This window comes from Labeo rohita, chromosome 22 (assembly GCF_022985175.1).
Source record: "Labeo rohita strain BAU-BD-2019 chromosome 22, IGBB_LRoh.1.0, whole genome shotgun sequence".
Lineage (NCBI taxonomy): Eukaryota > Metazoa > Chordata > Actinopteri > Cypriniformes > Cyprinidae > Labeo > Labeo rohita.
This window is the reverse complement of record NC_066890.1, coordinates 10230098-10253398: the sequence shown is the minus strand read 5'-3', so window position 1 is coordinate 10253398 and position 23301 is coordinate 10230098. Positions and strand designations below refer to the sequence as shown.

The window sequence follows — 23301 nt, the reverse complement described above, 5'->3', positions numbered from 1 at the left end:
TTCTAAATATTCTAAATGTTAATTTGTATGACAGCGAATCCACCACCACACCTGCAACCACACTTGAAAGACACAGATGAATCATTTGGTTAGAAAGTGAAACGACATTCATCAAAGACCAAAAATATATCTGTGCAAGCTTAGAGGTCGTGCAAAACAAGGAAATTCCGCCCTGAAATCGAATTGGTCATTACGAAATGTTTGTCCTTCGTATTTTATGTTGTTGAGTTATACTGACTTGTTCTTTAACAATATTATCTATGAAATGGCAGCCCTCTACTGGTCAGGTTTCAAACATACACAACAAACATTACTTTCGTTTTCTCAGTATTGAAACATTCCACTTCCTCGTCTCTCTTTCACTTAATTGTTGTGAGTATATTTTAATTTTATTTGGAATGACTCACCTGAGTTGAGTTACTAAGTTCCTCACATAAAATAGCGCGTAGTTATAACTCTGGTAAAGCACTACCGAACGGTTCTGAAAGTTAAAAACACAGCTGACGTTTAGTCAGTGATGCAAACTAGTCACATCTCAATTCCCCATAAGACTTTACTAAGGTAAGATATGTTAATACTCAAGAAACTAAAATCTTACTCTGTTTTAATTTGATTCGCGTTGACCAACAAAACATGTAATAAATTACTGAACGACTGTGAGAGTTTTCGAATCTCTAAAATTACTTTTACCGAGATGATACGCTTATAATTCAATGTCAGTAGTAAAACCTTACGGTCAAAAGTCAGTTTTCGCGGTTTTTCTAGTCCGCGCTTGACTGGATGACACGATAATAATACCAATGTAAATAAAGAAAAACAGCGTAATAATTTTACAGTAACATTTATTTTTGAACAATTATTGTGTAATATAAGTGTAAAAACTAGCATAGAGCATAATATGTTTTTGGTAATCTTTTATGAAGGATGGTCACGGCCTTGCCAGGCTAATGTAAGTTTTGTTTTTTGTTTTTTTCCTTTTTTAATGAATGGTTGTTGTATGTGTGGTTACTGGGAAAGGCTTAACCTCGAGTATAATATTAATTTTTCCTATAACATTCCAATTCCATTCTGTACATACAGGTTTATGTGTATTCTCACTAATTTTATACTTTGTACTGTTGTACAGGCACATCTGCAACATTCCCTTTTCTGATCAAGAATGTCACTTTTTAGTGCAGCCTTGTTGTCAGACAACAAATCCAACACCTCCACTGCAACTGCCAGTGTGTCTGTAGGCAAACCTTCAGGTTTCAGTTTCAGCCCAGTTGCAGCATCCAGTTTTGGTTTAGCCACATCTTCAGAAGTCAAATCCACCACCACACCTGCAACATCCACTTTAGCTTCACCCACTGCTGGACCTTCGTTCACCAAATCTGATCGCAATAAGCCCAAAAAAGTGACAGTTCCTCAGTTCTCTCTTGGAGGTAAAATATACAGTTATTCAAACTACTTGTGATGCTTTTAATAAACAGTCTCACTCTCCGCTTCATAACTATTGGTTTTTATACCATAGCAGAATTTCCGCTCTTGCTGGAAAATGAGTGGAGAAAAATGGAGTGGAGTGAAGAGTAAGTAGACCCACCACTTTAAAACAGGACTTTTATAACATCCAAGTATCAAATGCCTTTAATACTGGTTTGCTCTGTGTGTTTAGAGTGAAAGAGACACTGATGGAGTCTGTCAGCTCATTTAAACCAGCCAGTGAAGCTGTTACTGAAGCCAGAGTTTTGCTAATCGGTCCAGTCGGTGCTGGAAAGTCCAGCTTCATCAGCTCTGTTCAGTCTGTCTTCTCTGGACGGGTCATCAACAGAGCCATGGTGGGCTCTTCATCCTCCACCAGCTTCACTAAAAAGGTAAACATGACTAGAACTTGGAGAAAGCTTTGAGATCAAACAGAATTCCACTTTTTTTTGAAGGTCCTAAAGGTTTCTTTGACTTTTGGTCTTCATATTTTGAGAGATGTTGCAGTCTTTTTCTGGAAAGTTGTGGTTTCTTAATTTCTTCTGTTTTCTTTGGTGCTTCTTAGCTTCGCTCGTACAACATTAGAGGAGCAGGAGAGAACGCAAATGAACCCACAGCTCTGGTCTTGTGTGACGTGATGGGTGTAGGTGAAGGAGAAAGCACTGGACTCACTCTTCACGATGCACTGTCTGTCATTAAAGGACACACACCAGAGGGACACCAGGTACATTTTAGCTGGTTAATAGGACATTTGTGCATTTAAACTTAACAGATAATTGTGATTGGCACGGGTTTGCTGTTTTACATTCTCTAACAAAAATTCAAGATTTACAGGATATCACTAAGGCCCATTCACACCAAGGACAATAACAATAAAAGTAAAGTTTTAATAATCATTCTAATCCTATTAGAATAGGGATGTCCACACCACCACTTTAAAGGACAAGTTTACTTCCAGAACAAAAATTTTCAGATAATATACTCACCCCCTTGTCATCCAAGATGTTCATGTGTTTCTTTCTTCAGTTGCAAAGAAACTATGTTTTTTGAGGAAAACATTTCAGGAACATTTCTTCATAAAGTGGACTTCTATTGTGTCCCCCGAGTTTGAACTTCCAAAATGCAGTTTAAATGTGGCTTCAGAGGGCTCTAAACGAAGAAGGGTCTTATCTAGCGAAATGATTGTTTTTTTTTGGCCCTTTGAAGCTGTATTTAAACTGCATTTTGGACGTTCAATTTTGGGGGCACCATAGAAGTCCACTATAAGGAGAGAAATCCTATGTTTTCCTCAAAACATAATTTCTTTACAACTGAAGAAAGAAATACATGGACATCTTGGATGACAAAGGGGGTGAGTACATTATCTGTAATTTTATGTTCTGCAAGTGAACTTTTTTAATGATAACGACACAGAGGAACGATATTTTGGAATTAGTTTCAGAATGATTTTTTTCTCATTTGATTAATGATAAAAACAGACAGACAATCAGATTCCTCCCACTTTAAAGAGTTTGAACATTTAAAGTGACAGGCAACATGAAAGCTATTAGCTCTTAGAATAAACAGAATGTTATTTTCCATTATCTTCCATGTTTTCTTCAGTCCACATTGGTGTAAATGCTAATATAGTTATCGTTATCATTCACGGTGTGAAGGGCCCATACATGTGCCAGTATATTTTACAGTTCATAAATGCATATTGTTAAATTGCATATTATTATTCCATTCTAAACTTAAAGGAGAAGTCTGCTTCCACAACAAAGATTCACATATGATGTACTCACCCCATTACCATTCAAGATGTTCATGTCTTTCTTTCTTCAGTCGTAAAGAAATTATGTTTTTTAAGGAAAACGTTTCAGCATTTTTCTCCATATAATGGACTGATATGGTGCCCCGATTTTGAACTTCCAAAATGCAGTTTAAATGCAGCTTAACTTAAACGATCACAAATGCAGTTGTAAATGATCCCAGCTGAGGAAGAAAGGTCTTATCTAGCCAAACGATCAGTTATTTTCATGAACAAAATCTAATTTAAATACTTTTTAATCTCAAATGCTTGTCTTGTCTTTCTCTCCCTGAACTCTGCGTATTCTGGCTCATGACAGTTAGGGTATGACGAAAAACTCCAATCGTATTTTCTCCCTCAACTTCAAAAATCATTTCGAAATCATCCTACATCACTGCAGAAGTACTGACACAGTCTTTCCAAAGTGAACATGCAAGGAAGATCAAACACCCTTAACAAAAAAGGTAAAACAGCCATAAAAGACAATTTTGAAGTTGAGGGAGAACATGAGATGGGAGTTTTTCGACATACACTAACTGTCATGAACCGGAATACACAGAGTTCAGGCAGAGTAAGACAAGACGAGCGTTTGACATTAAAAAGTATATAAATTGTATTTTTTTAAAATGAAAAGACCCTACATAAGACCCTTCTTCCTTGGCTGGGATCGTTTACAACCGCATTTAAACTGTATTTTGGAAGTTCAAAATCGGGGCACCATATCAGCCCATTATATGGAGAAAAATCCTGAAATGTTTTCCTCAAAAAAACGTAATTTCCTTACGACTGAAGAAAGAAAGACATGAACATCTTGGATGACAAGGGGGTGAGTACATTATCTGTAAATTATTGTTATGGAAGTGGACTTCTTTAAGGAAATATCAAATGTAATAATATTATAGGGGTCATCGGATGCCCATTTTCCACAAGTTGATATGATTCTTTAGGGTCTTAATGAAAAGTCTCTAATATACTTTGGTTAAAAATTCTCAAGTATTTTACAGTAAACTCAACTCAGTGTTAACAAAGTGTGTGTTACTGTCAAGCCTACAGTTATTACTGTACTCCAGTAAAACATTGCTTTGTCATTGCAGTTTAGTCCTGAGCAGCCGATTTCAGCAGAGACTATGGGCTTCATAAAGAAACCAAGCACAAGTAATAAAGTGCACTGTGTGGTGTTTGTGATAGACGGCTCGAAGGTCAATTCATACGCCAAAAGCTTAGGCGCAACCTTCCAGCAGTTAAGAGAACACATCAGCAACTTAGGTGAGTTGTGTTTGAATAAATCAAATAAATAAATCAAATGTGCTACATTAGCTTCCAAAGAGAGCATTATCACAGTAGAAATGGGCTGAACAGAACTAAAAAGTCTTCCTAGGCCATTGAGTGATTTATAAATGAGTAAATGTACTTTAAAATCAATTCTAAAAATAACTGGAAGCCAGTGTAGGGACCTGAGGACTGGTGTGATATGCTCAGATTACTGCCTTTTTTGTGAATTATTGTTTTTATTATTGTTTTTATGATTATTCTGCTTCCTTTTTATGTAAAGCACTTTGAATTACCTTTGTGTATGAAATGTGCTATATAAATAAACTTGCCTTGCCTTGCCTAAAGAACACAGTCATTTTAAAGAATGCTATCTTTTTGTTATAGTTCCATAGTTTTCGTTTTTTTAATAGTCTTTACTTAATAGTTCTTTAGCCATGTTTCATATATTATTATTATTATTATTATTATTATTATTATTATTATTATTAAGGAACTGGAACTATGAAAAATCTAATATCATTTTCTGAATTGCAGGTGTACATCAGGTGGCGGTACTGACCCATGTGGACCAAGTTTGTAAAGCTACCGAAAGTGACATAACCCAGGTTTACAAGAGCAGGAGTATTCAGCAGGCGGTATGTCATGCTTGTTTGCAGTGTTTACATCTGAATGCTTCACTTTGCCATGTTCTGCTGTCATGAGCGTCACATGATTCATTCTGTCTTTTAGATGGTGAAGGCCGGAGAGCTGCTGGGAATGGCCACGTCCTACATCGTACCAGTGAAGAACTACTGCTCAGAGCTGGATCTGGATGAAAACACTGATGTTTTGCTGCTCAAAGCTGTCGATCATATCTTACAATATGTCGATCTGTACTTTCAAGACAACAGCAGTTAAAGCTTTACAATAAGAATTAACAGTAGTGCCAAAAATGTGTTCATCCCAGTTTTGTCTGATTGATATGTTGATGGCAGTGCTTGTAATTCTTCGCTAAGATATTGTGGTAGTTTTAATTTTTTTATAAAACAGCTTTTACTTTTTAAACAGTATTTGTGCTGTTGATGACCATGAAGGTTTGACTGAAGCTTTGCTTTTTAATAAAGTTTGCTACTTTTTGACTCAAAACCTGCAAAAATAATGTATAGGTTGTAATAATCTAATTCATTATTATATGACCTATAAACATGATCATGATAATAATATTTTTTTTTAGTCTAGTTGTATTTTTTAAGTATTTTGAAATATTCATATTTTACACTTAAGACTTATTTGATAACAATATTAGCATCCGTGCCAACGCATGATAATGTTCTGTTATGATTGAGCGCTTTATTATCCTTCATCAAAAAAAAAAAAAAATATATATATATATATAAATATATATATATATATATATATATAGTTTTTTTTTTTTTTTTTAAATATATTTATTAATGTTTTTAAAGAAATCTCTTCTGCTCACCAAGTCTTCATTTAGTGGATCCAAAATATGGCAAAAACAGTAAAATTGTGAAATATTTCTACCACTTAAAATAACAACATAATAATAATAATAATAATAAATGTTTTTTGAGCAGCAAATCAGAATATTAGAATGATTTCTGAAGGATCATGTGACTGGAGTAATGATGCTGAAAGAATTTCAGCTTTGAAATCACAGGAATAAATTACATTTTGAAATACATACATACATACATATATATATATATATATATATATGTATATATATATATATATTTATATATATATATATATATGTATGTATTTCAAAATGTAATTTATTCCTGTGATTTCAAAGTTGAAATATATATATATATATAAAACATTTATTATTATTATTATTATTATTATTATTATTATCATGTTGAAAACAGCAGAGTGTATTTTTTTTTCAGGTGTCTTTGATTAATAGAAAGTTGAGAAAAACAGCGGAAACAGAAATCTTTTGTAACATCAGAAATGTCTTTATCATCAGTTTTCATCTATTTAAAGCATTCTTACTAAATACAAGTATTAATTTCTATAATTTCTTTTCCAGATAAATAAATAAATAAATACACTGACTCTACACTTTTCAATGGTATAGTCCATGTTACAAAAGCTTTTTATTTCAGATAAATGCTGGATCTTTGGATCTTTCTATTCATCAAAGAATCCTGGAAAAAAAAGTACACAGCTGTTTTAAATATTGATTATATATATATATATATATATATATATATATATATATATATTTTTTTTTTTTTTTTTTTTCATATTGAATATTTCATATTCATATTATCAGCATATTAGAATGATTTCTGGACTATAGAAAGCAATTACTTTAAATAGTAAAGAAAAATATTTGACAATTTTATCGTTTTAGCTGTATTTGTACTATTGTTCAAAAACTTTTGACTGGTAGAGTAATTCCAAAGGTGTCGTTTCTCCACTGTTACAGCTGTAGTGTGACCTTCCCAATTATTATTTTCAATTAGAACAGTTATTAAAACGTTAGAACTATCAGAGTTGGTATCAACGGGCTTTTACATACAATTATTTAAAAAAAAGAAAAACGAGCTGCGTTGGCCGGGAATCGAACCCGGGTCAACTGCTTGGAAGGCAGCTATGCTCACCACTATACCACCAACGCTCGCTGTTAAACATGTGAAGTACAGCGGCCACATAGTCATCTACAAAATCAAAGGTCACTGAAAAACATAAATATTGTTTAAAAAAACGCATCGCCTTTTTGTCCAAATTCGTTGTGTAATTTTAGTGAATCGTGCATTGAGTTTTTGTGGTCGGAGTGTTCGTCGAATGTTTTACAAAAGATTTATATGGCAGGTTAATTAGTTAAACACGTACATTTCAATCGTTGATGCCTGATAAACACACAGCGTGTAAACACACAGTGCTACGCTGCAGCAATGTTTACAACATTATTAAAAATCATCCATCATTCACAAACTTTTCGACGAGAAAAGACACGAGTACCATGTGATGAATGTGCGCAGTACTGTGTCTTTCTGTCTCATCATGACACCAGTAGGTGTCGCAAGTGACCGTCTCTATCATCAGTTTGAATCATAATATTATTCCTTTTAACACGCCGAGTCATGAAAAGTAACTGGAAATATTATGCAAAACAGTGTGGTTTTCGGTCTGATAGTCTGAGGTGTGTTAAATAAACACTTATCTAAAAAAAGGCAAACATTTCTTATATAACTCAACTATCAATGATTGAGCAACCTGTTAATCGAGTAACTGTATAACAAACGAAAAATGCCTCCAACCTTCTTAAAATAAAGTGTGGTATACAGGCAGACCGCGTCCAGTTCGTCTCGAAGTTTGGTGGCTCAAAAAGCCGTTTTTCAACCCCTGTGGAGAAAATGAATGGAAATTTATTTTCATAGTACGTCAAAACGCTACACAGCGCGTGCGCGCTCAACATCACGCACGTAACAGATTTACGACGTCATCACGCTAGTCTGTGAAGCAAGAGAGAGTATCGGGCATGATCGAGCATAATAAGTAACGACCCGAGTTCAGCAGAGGAGCCCGGAGCGAAGGTGAGGTATAAATGACCTTTCGATATGTGTTACAGAGACAGACGGTGTTTGTAACGCTGTTGTTTACTGATAAACGCGCAAATCAAGTGTGAGCTCGAGCTGGAGCAGGTGAGTGCGTGAATGTGTCGAGCAGCTGCAGCAGCAGATATTGATGGATACATTTATTATTAAACAAACGACAGTCAGTAGAAATGTTTTAAAACAGGCTGGTGTTTGTTGTGTAGTGATGTTTACTCTGGAGAATCGAGCTCCTCTGCTGCGATCATGTTTTGTATGTTTGTTTACTCGTGTTGACAGGTAAACAGATCCGTTTACAGGACAGAGTTAGGTCTCATGACATTTAACTTGTTTACTAGAAGACAGTTGTTTATCAAAACCTCAACGCGTGGAAATAAATGCGAGGTTTCTTTTAAAAAACAAGTACATGTGGTTGATGGTGGTGTGGTGCAGTTAAAGGTCAGGGGTCAGTTGCATAAACACAGTGACTATGTCAAGACAGTGTTAAAAACTAATCTGACCAACTAGCCAAAAGGTAAATCTTTGACTTTTTTTCTTTCAAATTAGACTAATGTTTTTGGGTAATTGTTAAAAATGATCTAAATATTTATTTATTTATTTTTAAATTTAAGACTGGTTTTAACTTTTTTAATTTTGTTGTATGAAAATGTAAATTGTTTAGTGGACAATCGGTGACAGTAAGTATTTTTATACTAACTTTTATGACTAGTCTAAGCAGTTTATGTGACTGGCCACTCTCTGGTTGTGGGTTCAAACCCCAAAAAGAGCTGTTGTGTTAACTAACACCATTGTTTTAAGAAACTAGAACTAACCAGTAAGAAGTTTTCTGCAAGGTCTGCAAAATATAGCCGAACCCTTTATGAGAATGTTTAAAAATGTAAGAAATAATATGTAAAAAATGTTTAAAATAAAATATATATATATATATATATATATATATATATATATATATATAAAAAATATAAATATAAAAAAATAAATATATATTGTTTTTTTATTATATATATATATATATATATATATATATATTGTGTGTGTGTGTGTGTATATATATATATATATATATTGCTTTTTTAAATTATTTTTTATATATATATATATATACACACACACACATATATATATATATATATATATATATATATATTGTTTTTTTAAATTATTTTTATATATATATATATACACACACACACACACACACATGTATTATATATATATATAATAAAACTTTTTATTTCAGATAAATGCTGATTTTTGCATCTTTCTACGCATCAAAGAATCCTGAAAACATGTACTCAACTGTTTTAATTACTGATGACAATAATAATAATAATAATAATAAATATAATGTTTCTTGGACCGCAAATCAGTATATTAGATTGGTTTCTGAAGGATCATGTGACACTGAAGACTGGAGTAATGATGCTGAAAATTCAGCTTTGATCACAGAAAAAAAATTACATTTTAAAATATATTCAGAAAGAAAGTAGTTATTTTAAATAGTAAAAATATTTATACAATTTACAGTTTTTGCTGTGCTTTGGATCAAATAAATGTGGGCTTGGTGTGCAGAAGAGATGTTTAAAAAACATTAAAAATCGTGATTTTGACTGGTAGTGTAATTCCAAAGTTGTCGTTTCTCCATCGTTATAACTGAAGTGTGAACTTACTAGAATGTTTATTAAAATTTTCATAATTATTGTGTGAATGTGTTTTTACATACCGTTATTTAGCAAAAAAAAAAAAAAAAAAAGTGCTGCGTTGGCCGGGAATCGAACCCGGGTCAACTGCTTGGAAGGCAGCTATGCTCACCACTATACCACCAACGCTTGCAGTTCAACATCTGCATAACAGCTGCCAGATGCTCAGCTACAAAAGGAAAACGTGTTGCCTTTTTGGCGAAATTCATTGTGTTGTATTCAAAACATGTAATTTTAGTGATTCACTGACTTTTTTAAGAACATATATTGTTAATTGTTTTTTCAAGATTCTTTGATGCATAGAATGTTTAAACAAAGTTTTTGTTTACAAAAGAAATGTTTTTCAATATTAGAAACGTCTTTACTGTCGCTTTTAATTAATGCATCTTAGTTGAATTAAAGTATTATTTCTCACTGCATCACTGTTATACGAGATATGATTCATGAAAGTGTACTTAATGAATATAATGTTACAAAACGGCTTTTCAAGAGGCTTTAAGCACAATATAACTTTATTTATTGTGATTTTGTGCTGAAATATGACTAGAACATTCAAGATTCACATGTATGCGTATATGAGAGTATGCGTTCGTTAATAATAAACCGTCTTGTTCTGCAGGACAGTATGTTGCCTGATAAAGATGGACCGAACGGAGGCGGAGGAGTCCAGGGCGGCCCCGGGACAGAAGACCCTTCGGTGACCCTGTTCAGAGAATACCTGCGGCTGAAGACTGTCCACCCTGAGCCCGACTACGGTACCTCAAAGACCCTCTTACCCTGTCCCACAGTAAATAGGGTATTTAACTGAGTCTCACCATTCAGGTTTAGGTTTATGACTCAGGTTAACCTTTGCTCAGGAATACATGTTAACCTCTACAACATCTAGAAGTGTCTAGGTAGGCAGTCTTTAGATTTGAGACGAAGAAAGGTGTTGTAATGTATTACCAATGACATCCGTCCAAAGTCCGTTAGTTGACCTTTAACCTCTGTCTCAAAGTGATGAATATTTAATAGCCACAGTAAACTAGGAGAAGGGTAATCACTGATTTGATACAAACTTCACCTAAGTTGTTTGTTACAGTTTAGGTTAAATTTATGCTGAAATACAGAAGGGTATTGAAGGTGTAGATCACCTAAAAATAAAAGTCCATCATGTTTTTACACTTTACAGCCTAATTTGATTAAGATGTTGCAAAAATACTTTACATTTCATGTGTTAGATTGCTCATGTTGTTCCCAACCTGTACAACTTTATTTTTTTCTATGAACACAAAAGAAGATATTTTGAACAACAGTGCTGAGCAAACCATTAGGTTTTGGAAAGACATGAGAAATTAATTACATTATTTTGGCATACGGAAAACAAGGACAGAATCACAGAATCCAGTCATAAAAATGGAATTTACTTTACAGTGTGGAATGTTATGGAATTTGCATAATTTTGGACAAATGAATCCAAAGTAGGTTGGTACGCTTAAACCAAAATGCAGTATGGATTTTTAGAAAAGGACCTTTATGAGTCTTTTTAGAAAAACAGTTGTAATATCATTTACAAACAGAAAATGTAACTTCTTCACAGCAACCTGTCAATATGGAAATTTGGTATTTTAAAAGTTTGGATTTACTTCTAGAAATATATGACTTAATGTAATGAAAGTACTACTACTAAAACATAATTTGTAAGAAATATTTAGCAGAAAAATTATTTACCAGAATTTTTTAAAAGAAAAACGTAAATACACAACACAGTATTTCTTAGAGGAGAAAAAAAATCAAGAAATAAATAAAATAATAATATATTTTTTTAAAATGTAAATACACAACACAATATTTCTAAGGGGAAAAAAAATCTAGAAATAAATGAAATTTTATATATATATATATATATATAATTTTTTATTTTTTTTTTAATGTAAATACACAACACAATATTTCTAAGGGGGAAAAAATCTAGAAAACATAGAATTTGGTAAAAAATAAAACAAACAAAATACAGAAGGGTATTGAAGGTATAGATCACCTAAAAATAAAAATCCATCAGGTTTTTACATTTTACAGCCTAATTTGATTTAACTTTATATTTCATGTGTTAGATTGCTCATGTTGTTCCCAACCTGTATGACTATGACTGTATTTTTTTTTTTTATGGAACTCAAAAGAAGATATTTTGAACAATACTGGTAACCAAACCAATTTGACACCCATTGACTTCTATTGTAGGAACAAAAATCACTGAGATAGTTCTCAAATACACAACACAATATTTCTAAGGGGAAAAAAATCAAGAAATAATCTAGAAACCATTAAAATGGAATCCTGAAAACACAGAATTTGGTAAAAATAAAAATAAAAATTTAAGGGAAAAAATAAATCATATTTCACAGCGCCTTAAAATGTAAGTTTTGTTAAACTTGCAAGTTTCATGATTTCAATTAATTAGACATGCTTTTTGATTAATAAAATGTCATTTGATTATTAAAACAAAGTCTAGAAAATTTTAAACGGGTGGAAAAGAAACAGAATCCGGAAAAATTAAAATGGAATTTAAAAAAAAACAAAAAAAAAAAAAAAATCACGGAATTTGGAGAAAAATGGAACAGATTTCATAGGGCCCTGGTATAAGCACTGTACTTATTATTTGGTAACACTTTATTTTGATTTTTGTTTACTTTAGACATTCTACTAACAGTAAGTAACTTTGTCAACTAGTCATTAGAGTATTAGTAGACTGTCTGCTTAATATCTTCTAACACTCTTCTAAACTTTTCAAGTATATGTCAACTTGTTCTACTAAACCTAAACCTAACCTAACAATCTGCTCTGAGAGTTAGTAGACATGTAGTTGGAAAATAATGAGAATTAGTTGACATATAGTTGCAAAGTTACTTATAGTTAGTAGAATGTCTAAAGTGGACAGAATTGTATCAAAATAAAGTGTAACCTATTATTTTAGTAATTAGTATTCGCCGCTGGTTCCTTCAAAATATTCCTTTGGGGTTTTTCAATTTACATAACTAGATACTTTAGTGGTTTGCTCTACAATGTAAATTTCACACACCTGTACCAAAAACACACATTATGAAGCAGTTACGTATGTTTTTGAAAATGAACATGTCTTAGTAACTAGATAATGCAGTTTGGGATGTCAGTGTGTACAGCTGTAAATTGAAAAACCATATTATAAAAACACAGGAAAGTCTCGGAGAAACCAGCAGCAGGATTCTGACGTCACACTTGCAGCACTCTATGCCAACCACTGCAGATTTTTAGATAGTTTTTGCATAGAGTTATATTTCTACTAAATTTAATGGTACAATGTTTAAACATTTAGTCATGCATACACTGTAAACTGCACATGCTGGTACGATGCAAATAGAGCTTAAAGAGTGTAGTTCAGTGGAATAATTCATAACTTATTGTTCGTTAATTAACCATAGTTTGATGTGGTTTTCAAAACAGAAATGTAGAAAAAAGAGAAGTTGAAATTGTTCTTGTGATACCACATTAAACATCAAGCTGTACAATATTTTACAGATACAAATAAACAGAAGAAAAGTGATGGATAATGTTTACGAGAAACAACCTTTGGTTATTACATCTGAAAAGGTGCTGGATATCATGTCTGGGATCAGTAAAGTAAATCAATTACTCATTGTCAGATGCTGCTATACGATTCCTGGAGCGGATGGCAGAGGAGCTGGGTTTACCCATGAAGAAAGTGGAGGTAATGATACCAACTGCTGGATCTGTCTAACGTAAATCATGTTCTTCATCGTGCACATCCTTGTTAATTCCACAATGTCCTAAATGTGTCCCTCAGGTGTGTCCCGGTCGGATCATTGCGATCATCACATGGGTGGGCAGCAGGCCGGAGCTGAAGTCTGTTGTGCTGAACTCACACACTGATGTGGTTCCGGTTTATGAGGTACTGCTGAAACACAATCATCATATAGATCACACAAAATGGGTCAGATCTCACTCTTAAACTGTGTGTCCGTCTGCTTCAGGAACACTGGAAATATGATCCGTTTGCTGCTGTTAAAGATGAGCACGGCAACATCTACGGCAGAGGATCTCAGGATATGAAATGTGTCACGATACAGTGAGTTTAAAAAGCAGATACAGGCTAAAAATTGTGTTAAAACCTTTGACCTGGCAAGCCAGTGCTGTTGTGGTATTACTGATGTACTATTACAGTTAGAGTTATAATTTATAGCTTTATAAATTTTGATTGAAAACATGAACATTTTGAGGCAGCTTGAAATCTTTTGGAGTATTATAGTCAGATATTTTTGATCATCAGCTATGGTTTGGTTAGAAATGAACAAACACTAAGTGAGAAAAGAATCATAAAAGTAAATTTGTCTTTTGTTTCTCTGCAGGTACATTGAAGCCATTCGCAGACTGAAGGCGGCTGGGAAGAGATTTTCTCGCACTATCCATTTAACTTTTGTTCCAGGTCAGACCTCACCAGCATGTCACATTAACAATATTTCAAGCGCAAAAATAGTCAGTTGTTTATTGGCAATTGTGTAGTTTCAAGCCAAGCATCTTCCTGTCGTTTATCTTGAACATGTTGCGAAATCTGCATGAGGAAATATTTTGCCATTATGCAGAATTTTTCAAATAATTCAAACTGTTTAAATTTAAACGTGATCTCACCTTTATTTACTAGTAACGATTCACAAAATTCACGGTTCGGTTCGATACGACACAGTGGTGTCATGGTTCGGTACATTTTCGATACAGCAAAAATAAAGAAACACCAGTGAAATTTTCCCTGATTTTTTTTTTATTTTGACTGAAAAGATGTTGGCGAAAGATTTAGAGTTGAAACAAAATACAGAAGTGCCTGCTTTTAGAAATGTTTTAGACTTTGGCAGGTCTTTTGACTTTTGCCAAAACATTCCTTTCTTATTTATTTGGCTCCACCGTGTTTGCTGATTTCGGTGTTTTTAGCCTATATTTAAGCTTATAGCGTGTGTTTTTTTAATTTGTTTTGTTAATAAATTAAACATTCTATGTTTAATATAAGTGAGTTTGTCGTACTGTTTTGTTGTTGTCAGTTTAATCAGTTGACACGAAATGCAGCTAATTCAGTAGTGCAAGTAAAATCTGCACAGGCATTTACAAGCCATTTAAAGAGAATAAAAGCAAGGAATAGAGGGAAAACTCTTAACTATTATATTATATCTATTATATTTCACACTCTTTTAAGCTTATTTTCCAAATGTAGTAGGATTAGTTCAACGAATCGTTCGGTGTGTAATGTGTACTGAAAGCCTCATAACGGACAGTTCGGTGTCAATATGTTTATCGTTACACCCCTATTTTTCATGGATTAAAGCATGTTTAACTGAAAACAGAAATAAAAAGTCTACAAGAAGTCATGTGAAAATGTGTGTAGATTCATGAAACACAATCAGAACAACTTTCTGTGTAAATTGTAGATTATTAAAGGGGCCATCGGATGCTAAGTTCACTTCAACATGTTGCAGGAGCAGGGATGTAAATTAGACAAGAATATCTCTGACTGAGCCATTGAGGTGTTGTGTTGCTGGATGTAATAATGAACATAGTGGTGGTCATTTACTCCCGACATCTGAGCCGCTGAAGATGCAGTAGATTATGTTTGTTTGTGAAGGGAATGTGCCTCCTGATCTACATATATCCGTCTATGTTCGCAAAAATCATTCATGATCCAGCTTCACTTACAGCAGAAGTGAGTATAAGGTTTTTTATGAATCTCTGCAATCACCTTTCCTAATAACGTGCTAGTTAGCAAGTTTTGCTGCTAAACGTGCTAAAAGGGGCGGGGTGAGCAGAGCTCATTTGCATTTAAAGGAACAATCCCTCAGAATGAGTTGTTTTGCAGAGCTGATATTGGCAAGGTAAAATGGGTGTTGTTTTACAAACCCATTGAGAATTTTTAACCAAAGTATATTATAGACGTTTCATTAAGACCCTAAAGAATCATATCGACTGGAAAATGGGCATCCGATGACCCCTTTAAATTCAGTTAGTTTCACAAACACAAGCAGAACAAATTTGCGTTTATATTGCGTTCAAACTGGCGTTTCTTACTATGTTATTTGAATGTCTTGTTTTAATTATAAACACATTAGTTTGTAGTGCAAACAGTTTTACCCTTTACTGCACTTTGTTATTCCTCTGGTTATTTCTATATAGTGCCTAATGAAGCAGAATTCACAGAAAACAGTTTACTTCCACACAGAAAAATAAGGTGGATAATCAACGTAGTCAGAACTGATTGTGAATTTTAGTTAACTTTAACATAAGTTTCCAGTGTTATTGCACATTAAAAATACTTCAGGAAGTAAATCATGTTTTTGAACTGCATTTCACATTGATTTTATGTCATGTCGAATTTTCAAAAACATGTTTTCTGAGTTTTTAATATACTAGAATTGTAAGTATATATTATGTATGTAAACTGGGTCATCGACACCAAGATACATAACATCACAACCGATCTCTAGACTGTATGTCTGTCCCTCACATCTTCATTTGTAGACAATTAAACATGGCATAATAAAGAACCATTGGTGCTTCCTTATCTGTTATATCCAGTTCTGCAGTAAAAGCCTCTTTGTCTACAAATTTATGATGTTTCTAATGTTTTCAACAGATGAGGAGGTCGGTGGTCACAAAGGAATGGAGACGTTCGTGAAGCATCCTGAATTTCATAAGCTAAACATTGGTTTTGCCCTTGATGAAGGTAAACAAACTAATCTTCTGATTTTCCAGTTGTTGTAGTTGCATTAGTATGCTCAGGTTTTCTCAAAAAATGCAGACTTCATTTGAACAGACAGTGAGGGCTGAATTCATAAAACCGTTTGGCTGCTTTAGTACCACACTGAACATAAAGACATGAAATGCGCTCAGAAAAAGCAGATAAAGCACTACATATAAAGCAGTACATTTCAGTACCTGTATATCCAGTTCAGTCTCTATAAAAATTCAGTGTTTGAACTATGTTTAAACATGGATGCGCTGGACTTTTTGCCTGTTTTATTTGTTCACAGGTTTAGCTAATCCAACCAATGCCTATACTGTCTTCTACGGCGAGAGGAATCCCTGGTGTGAGTATCATGTGTGCCAGTAGTCACATTTACTGTGTGTGTGTGTGTGTGTTAATACAAATGTGTTCTGTCCTGCAGGGATCACAGTTCGCTGTCCAGGAAGTCCAGGTCATGGTTCAAGGTTTGTGGAGAACACAGCAGCAGAGAAGCTAGTGAGTGTGTTCAGAAAGTAATGTGATATGCGCTCCAATGTAGCAGCAGAGAACAGGATGCAGAACAAAAATGAAACTATTTTGAATGTTTTTCTATGCCTAGCCTATTGCTATTTCTTGGAAGGAAGAGACACTATGCACTGTTTATTCATCAACTGAAAACAGCAGAGACCAAAAGATCGATTGTAATTTAAGAATCGATTTTGATTCATTAAAATGAGAATCTATAAAATTATATATATTTTTGTTGTTTTTAAACAAGGTGCAGTTGTCCTGTAGGTTCATGATTAAAAATGTTTAAGCAATTAATGTGTTGTTCTAATTAAAATATGAAAATTATAATGACGAGCAACAATTGATTATGATAGAAATTTTACGACCCTGTCTGTCAAAATGACGGACGATGTTAAAGTCTAGCGCAACCTCTGATATATATATATAGTATCAGAATAAATGCAGCTTAAGCGAGATTTAAGTTTTTGTTATTATTATTAAAGCATCTTTAAGCATAAAATAAGCAATATCTTCACTTATTTGTGAGGGTGCAGCATTAAGATGTTGAACTATTAGAATCAAAACTTTAAACAGCTTTTTCAAAATGTATTATAGTTGTCTATGCAATTTTCAGGTTCCTGCTCAAATTAATTTGTCACACTACATTAAATATTCACTATTAAATATTTAATGAAATATTAAATCATCAAATGTAAAACTAATATTAATACTTTTAAAAAACAGCTGTATTTAAAATTAAACAGTCAAGGCAAAAATTCTAAATAACTCGAAATATATACCACTAAAATCATGAAGTTTATTTTATTTTAAGTCTATTTTTATTCTGTTTGTGATGAGTCTGTCTGTGTTGTGTCCACAGCGGCGAGTTATAAACTCTTTCCTGGAGTTCAGAGAGAAAGAGAAACACCGGTGAGCTTCATTCTTCATTCTCAATCTGTATTCGTTTAAAGAAGATCTGTTAAACGTGAAAGTAAAGCCGTGTATTTTTTCAGGCTGAACACCAATGAGTGTTTCACTCTGGGTGATGTCACCACTGTTAACATGACGATGGTGAACGGGGGCGTGGCCTACAATGTGGTTCCAGCAGAAATGGATGTCAGCTTTGACTTGAGAATCCCACCCACTGTTAACCTGCAGGTTTGTATCTGGACATGGGGTCCACTTACACCCGCTCCCTTTATTAAATTTTATGGCTTTGAACTGATTCTTTCGTTATGCATCATTTCTAATTCGTTCTACAGGAGTTTGAAGAGAAGATAAAAGTCTGGTGTAAAGAAGCTGGTGAGGACGTGACATATGATTTTGCACAGGTCAGATTTATTTTTACACACCAAACACAATTCCAACTGGTCTGATCTCACGTCTAATTATTTCATGTGTCTGCCAGGAGATTATGGCCACGTACACACTGCAAAGATTCAGGAGTGACAACTGCATTTGAAATACAGGAGTGAATCTTCTAAATTATCACCAGACCTCGCTCTCGAAACTGCAATGATTGACACCATGCTAACCATAGCATGTCAAAACTTGCATGTTTGGTGTCACAATATTTTTTAAAACTTATGTTCTGCAATTTTAACTAAACCACTGTTCATGTCTTTCTTTCTTCAGCCTTTCTTCATATTTTCTCCCCGGTTTTGAACTTTTAAAATACAGTTTAAATGCGGCTTCAAACGATCACAAATGCGGTTGTAAATGATCCCACCCGAGAAAGAAGGGTCTTAACTAGCAAAACAATCAGTTATTTTCATAAAAATAATACAATTTATATACTTTTTAATGCCAAACGCTCATCTTTTCTCTGCCTGGACTGTTTTTGTTCAGGTTCATGGCAGTTAGTGTATGTCGAAAAACTCCCATCTCATGTTCTCCCTCAACTTCAAAATCATCTTAAATCGCTGTTTTACTTTTTTTGTTAAGAGTGTTTGATCACTTTGCAAAGACTGTGTCGGTACTTCTGCAGTGATGTAGGATGATTTTGAAATGATTTTTGAAGTTGAGGGAGAAAATATGATGAGTTTTTCAACATACCCTAACTGTCTTGAGTCAGAACAAAACAGAGCAAAACAGAGCATTTGAGAATAAAAAGTATATAAATTCTATTATTTTAATGAAAATAACCAATCGTTTCGCTGGGATAAGACCCTTCTTTCTCGGCTGGGATCGTTTACAACCACATTTGTGATCGTTTGAAGCTGCATTTAAACTGCATTTTTGAAGTTCAAAATCGGGGCACCATATCAGTCCATGATATGAAATGTTTTCCTCAAAAAACATAATTTCTTTACGACTGAAGAAAGAAAGACATGAACATTGTGGATGACAAGGGGGTGAGTAAATTATCTGTAAATTTTTGTTCTGGAAGTGGACTTCTCCTTTAAGTATCTTTGGGTTTGTTGTTTGTGTTCAGCACATAAAGTGATCCAGTTTATGGAGTTAAGAAAAGAGGCAGGTGCAGATATTTGCAATATTTGGCATTTATTTTGTTTGGTTTTTTTCCTAGCAAGATCTGGCAACACTACTGAGACAACCTTCCCTTTGATTTCTTGTACCCCACATACAAAAAAAAAAAAAACACAACTCTGATATGCTTTTAAATACATTATTAACAACTAGTTGCACAGTTTCCGTACACATTGTGTAGATTGTTGTAAATGCGGTTGTCACTACCTGCATTTTTCGGGAGTCAGTTCGGTTGTAGAATGCGGTTGTTGCTCCTGTAAATGACTGAATTGTGTGTGTACATGTGCAAGAGACTCATGATTTGGTTTTAAATTTGTTGCTTTCTGCTCTTCAGAAACACATGGACCAGAATTTCACATCCACGGAGGAGAGCGACCCCTGGTGGCACGCGTTTAGCTCTACCTGCAAAGCCATGTGAGGGAGCTAAAAAAGCAGTTTGTTGTATTTTGTGAGCCCCTAGTTTTAGTTAAACATATACAGACATGTGACTCTATGCATTTCATGACAGGAACGTGACTTTGAAAAAGGAAATCTTCCCTGCTGCCACAGACAGCCGCTTCATCAGGGAAGTAAGTCAATTTCACTTCTGTTTGCAGGAACAAACAACCTGACATACCATCTAAAGAAAACCTAAAATATACCCCAAATACTCAAGATTTATTTTCCCTGTGATCAAAGCTGAATTTTCAGCATCATTACTCCAGTCTTCAATGTCACATGATCTTTCAGAAATCATTCTAGTGCTGATTGGCTGCTCAAGAAACATTTCTGATTCATACATGTTAAATTAATAGATATTTAAAATCATACTGGCTCCAAACTAGATGAGTTCCTATTAATATTATTGTGAACTGTGTTTTTGTAGGAGGGTCTTCCTGCCATTGGTTTCTCACCGATGAATCTCACTCCCATCCTGCTTCACGATCACAATGAGTATCTGAATGAGCAGGTGTTCCTGCGGGGCATCCAGGTGTACGAGCGTCTGCTCCCGGCTCTGGCCAGCGTGCCGCCTCTGAGCGGAGAGGTGTAGAGGATCTCACTCCTCCTCTCCTGCTTCAGTCTCTCACAGCTGCTTCTGCTCCCTGCTGTTCAGAGTGCGGAGCTGATTTCCACACATATCGACAAATGTTTCTGCCATGACACCAAAGAATGGGCTGATCCCATATAATGAAGATCACCGTTTATGTTTGCTTTAATTAACTCAGGAGCTGCTTTCTTTTAATAACGTCTTAGAAATGCTTTTAAGTCTTATTTGTTAGCTGATATTCATATTTAGGAGCTGATATGAACTCTTTTAATTCATAAAGTGTAAATTAGGCAGTTTGTGTCTCATATATGAAGAAAAAAATATTTCAGAGATTGAAACTGTATAGCTGTGCTTGCCATAGATGCATTATATTTTTTAATACAAATGATTTTGATGCAAACGTGTAGTTATGTATACTGAAAATGCATATGGGTCATTGATTGATTATTATTAAGACTTATACTGCACAATAACTACAGTTAGAATGAGTTACATTTCATCATTTCATGTTTTATGATTTTTTTTAAGTTACCTCAAACTTTTTTTGACACAAGTCAAAATCGATGTGGTTGACTGGTGCTACTTTGTCCTCCTGACTGAAAGGTTAAAGGGTAGTGTATATCAAATCTATCTGAAGTGATTAGTATTATTATTTTTATTACATGGAGACTGACTTCAAATAATAAATAATATAGCTTTAAAGGTTTAAGGTGTATTTTTTGGATGGATGGACAGATAGATATTGTGATGTGTCATTTAGGAAACACAAATAACATTTTTACACTATGCAAAATTAAAGAAAATACAGGTTAACTGGAAACAGACAATAAAACAAAACAATATATTTTTTTAAATGCACGTCACATGTCTCTGTCAACCATGATGTTAAAGGGGTCATCGGATGCCCATTTTCCACAAGTTGATATGATTCTTTAGGGTCTTAATGAAAAGTCTATAATATTCTTTGGTTAAAAATTCTCAATGGTTGTGTAAAACAACACCCTTTTTACCTTGCCAAAATCAACTCTGCAAAAATCATCTCATCCTAAGGGGTTGTTCCTTTAAATGCAAATGAGCTCTGCTCGCCCCGCCCCTCTCTTCTCTCTGTGGAGTGACGAGCCTGTTTACTTTAGCCTCATTTGATCGTGTTTAGCCACTAAACTTGCTAACTAGCACGTTATTAGGAAAGGCGATCGCAAAGATTCAGAAAAAAAACCCTTATACTCACTTCTGCTGTAAGTGAAGCAGAATCGTGAATGATTTGCACGAACATAGACAGATAAATGTAGATCAGAAGGTGCATTCCATTCACAAACAAACGTAATCTACTGCATCTTCAGCGGCTCAGATGTCGGGAGTAAATGACGACCACTATGTTCATTATTACATCCAACAACACAACACCTCAATCGGAGATATTCTTGTCTAACTTACATCCCTGCTCCGGCATCGAAACAATAGAGATTACTGGACTGTTACAGCTGATTTAGGCGGGTCTGAGTTAAGATGCTCATGTCAATCAACTATCATGGGAGCGGCCTCTGTCGGTGTGACGCCATCTGAGAATGGCTTGATTTAAAAAAGGGGATATTATTTTTACAGATTAATTAAAAACCACTGCATGGATTTTTATCGTTATAGGTTAGATTTGTACAAACATTAAATCAAATTGAACCCCCGAGGAATTGCCATCGGCTGTCACCTACGGTGATCTCCTGGCAATAGATCTGTTGCGGGACATAGATATGATTTTGCGAGACAATGCGGGACGTGTGAGACAGATACATTTTCCACTGTTATGCTGTGTAAATACTGATTACATTTGTTGTCATATGTTTATTTGTTTCTGGGCATGTCTTTTTTATGAGAGTGAAGAGAGTCCACCTGGAAGAGAACAGATTTGTGCTTGTTGTTGAGAGTTGTGCTTACAATAATGCGCTGTAGACATTTGTCCTGAAAATAACGCCATAGAAACGACTATTAAAATAGGACGAAACTGTGTCTGAAAGCTGTATTGTTTTTTTAACTGATTAAAATGAATGGAGAATATCATGTTTTCCGTCTGCGCTCGACCATTTCCATCAGTGGTTCTAGATCACTTGATGAGGTCCACAAATCCACAAAAAAACTACAGCGCAAAAAGAATAAATACGCATTCTTAGAAAGGCACAAGACTGTATGGACGTTTTCTTAACATGATAATTAAAAACCGACACACTGATAAAAATGTGGGACATTTTCTCAATATGCGACGTGCGTGACAAGGGGTGAAAATGCTGTGTGGTATAACGCAATGCGGGACAGGTGGTCACCCTACTGTCGTCCCTTTTCCAAAACAGTCCTTTTAATGGAGGAATCCTTGCAAAAGCTGTCAAGGAGCTCGACCTCAATGTAGAAGAGATGCTCCAACCTGCTAACTGGCTGCCTCGAGGAGAAAGACATTTTGTCCATGAGCAGGTGGTCAAGTTGTGGTTTTGCACCCCAGTTAAGTGTGTGTCTCTTCTTCGGCCTTACAAATCTATCCCGGGGACTGGTCGGCATCCGTAGATCTGAAGGATGCATGCTTCCATATTCAGATTACATTGCAATGATCACATGATGTTGCTTATTTATTGATCATGATTTGCTGATTTCATCAGGAGTGTAATCTGTGAGTGAATTATTTTGAGTAATTAATTTCACATTACTGTAGCTGTAGACTATTACATAAAACTCTGTCCTGCTTTAACATTTTGAATGTTTTTAAG

At 34.5% G+C, this 23301-nt stretch overlaps 2 protein-coding genes and 2 non-coding genes across 9 annotated transcripts; 2 read left to right on the top strand and 2 right to left on the bottom strand.

Annotated features, from left to right (window-relative positions):
- The first annotated feature begins 289 nt into the window (after positions 1-289).
- Positions 290-5713, top strand: ifi44g (interferon induced protein 44g). Of its 4 annotated transcripts, XM_051094371.1 has the most exons (9): positions 389-561; positions 924-949; positions 1127-1424; positions 1514-1568; positions 1655-1853; positions 2027-2185; positions 4345-4516; positions 5057-5157; positions 5252-5713. In XM_051094371.1, the coding sequence occupies exons 3-9, from the start codon at positions 1160-1162 to the stop codon at positions 5417-5419; spliced, it is 1119 nt and encodes a 372-aa protein (XP_050950328.1). In that variant the 5' UTR covers positions 389-561; positions 924-949; positions 1127-1159; the 3' UTR covers positions 5420-5713. The 4 variants fall into 4 exon arrangements, with proteins under 4 accessions (XP_050950329.1, XP_050950326.1, XP_050950328.1 ...); XM_051094372.1 differs by lacking the exons at positions 389-561; positions 924-949 and adding an exon at positions 290-372 and having other exon boundaries at positions 1517-1568; XM_051094369.1 differs by lacking the exons at positions 389-561; positions 924-949 and adding an exon at positions 290-372 and having other exon boundaries at positions 5252-5712.
- Positions 5714-7082: 1369 nt separating this feature from the next.
- Positions 7083-7154, bottom strand: trnag-ucc (transfer RNA glycine (anticodon UCC)). The gene has a single exon. It is a non-coding gene; the product is annotated as a tRNA-Gly (tRNA).
- Positions 7155-7906: 752 nt separating this feature from the next.
- Positions 7907-21794, top strand: acy1 (aminoacylase 1). 3 transcript variants are annotated; one of them, XM_051094366.1, is made up of 15 exons: positions 7914-8181; positions 10411-10546; positions 13451-13515; positions 13612-13716; positions 13799-13893; positions 14174-14250; positions 16441-16530; positions 16838-16894; positions 16973-17046; positions 17921-17970; positions 18054-18198; positions 18303-18371; positions 19862-19941; positions 20036-20096; positions 20393-21793. In XM_051094366.1, the coding sequence occupies exons 2-15, from the start codon at positions 10417-10419 to the stop codon at positions 20555-20557; spliced, it is 1263 nt and encodes a 420-aa protein (XP_050950323.1). In that variant the 5' UTR covers positions 7914-8181; positions 10411-10416; the 3' UTR covers positions 20558-21793. The 3 variants fall into 3 exon arrangements, with proteins under 3 accessions (XP_050950324.1, XP_050950323.1, XP_050950325.1); XM_051094368.1 differs by having other exon boundaries at positions 8054-8073; positions 20393-21794; XM_051094367.1 differs by lacking the exons at positions 19862-19941; positions 20036-20096; positions 20393-21793 and adding an exon at positions 18449-18652 and having other exon boundaries at positions 7907-8073.
- trnag-ucc (transfer RNA glycine (anticodon UCC)) lies at positions 9849-9920 on the bottom strand. The gene has a single exon. It is a non-coding gene; the product is annotated as a tRNA-Gly (tRNA).
- Positions 21795-23301: the final 1507 nt, after the last annotated feature.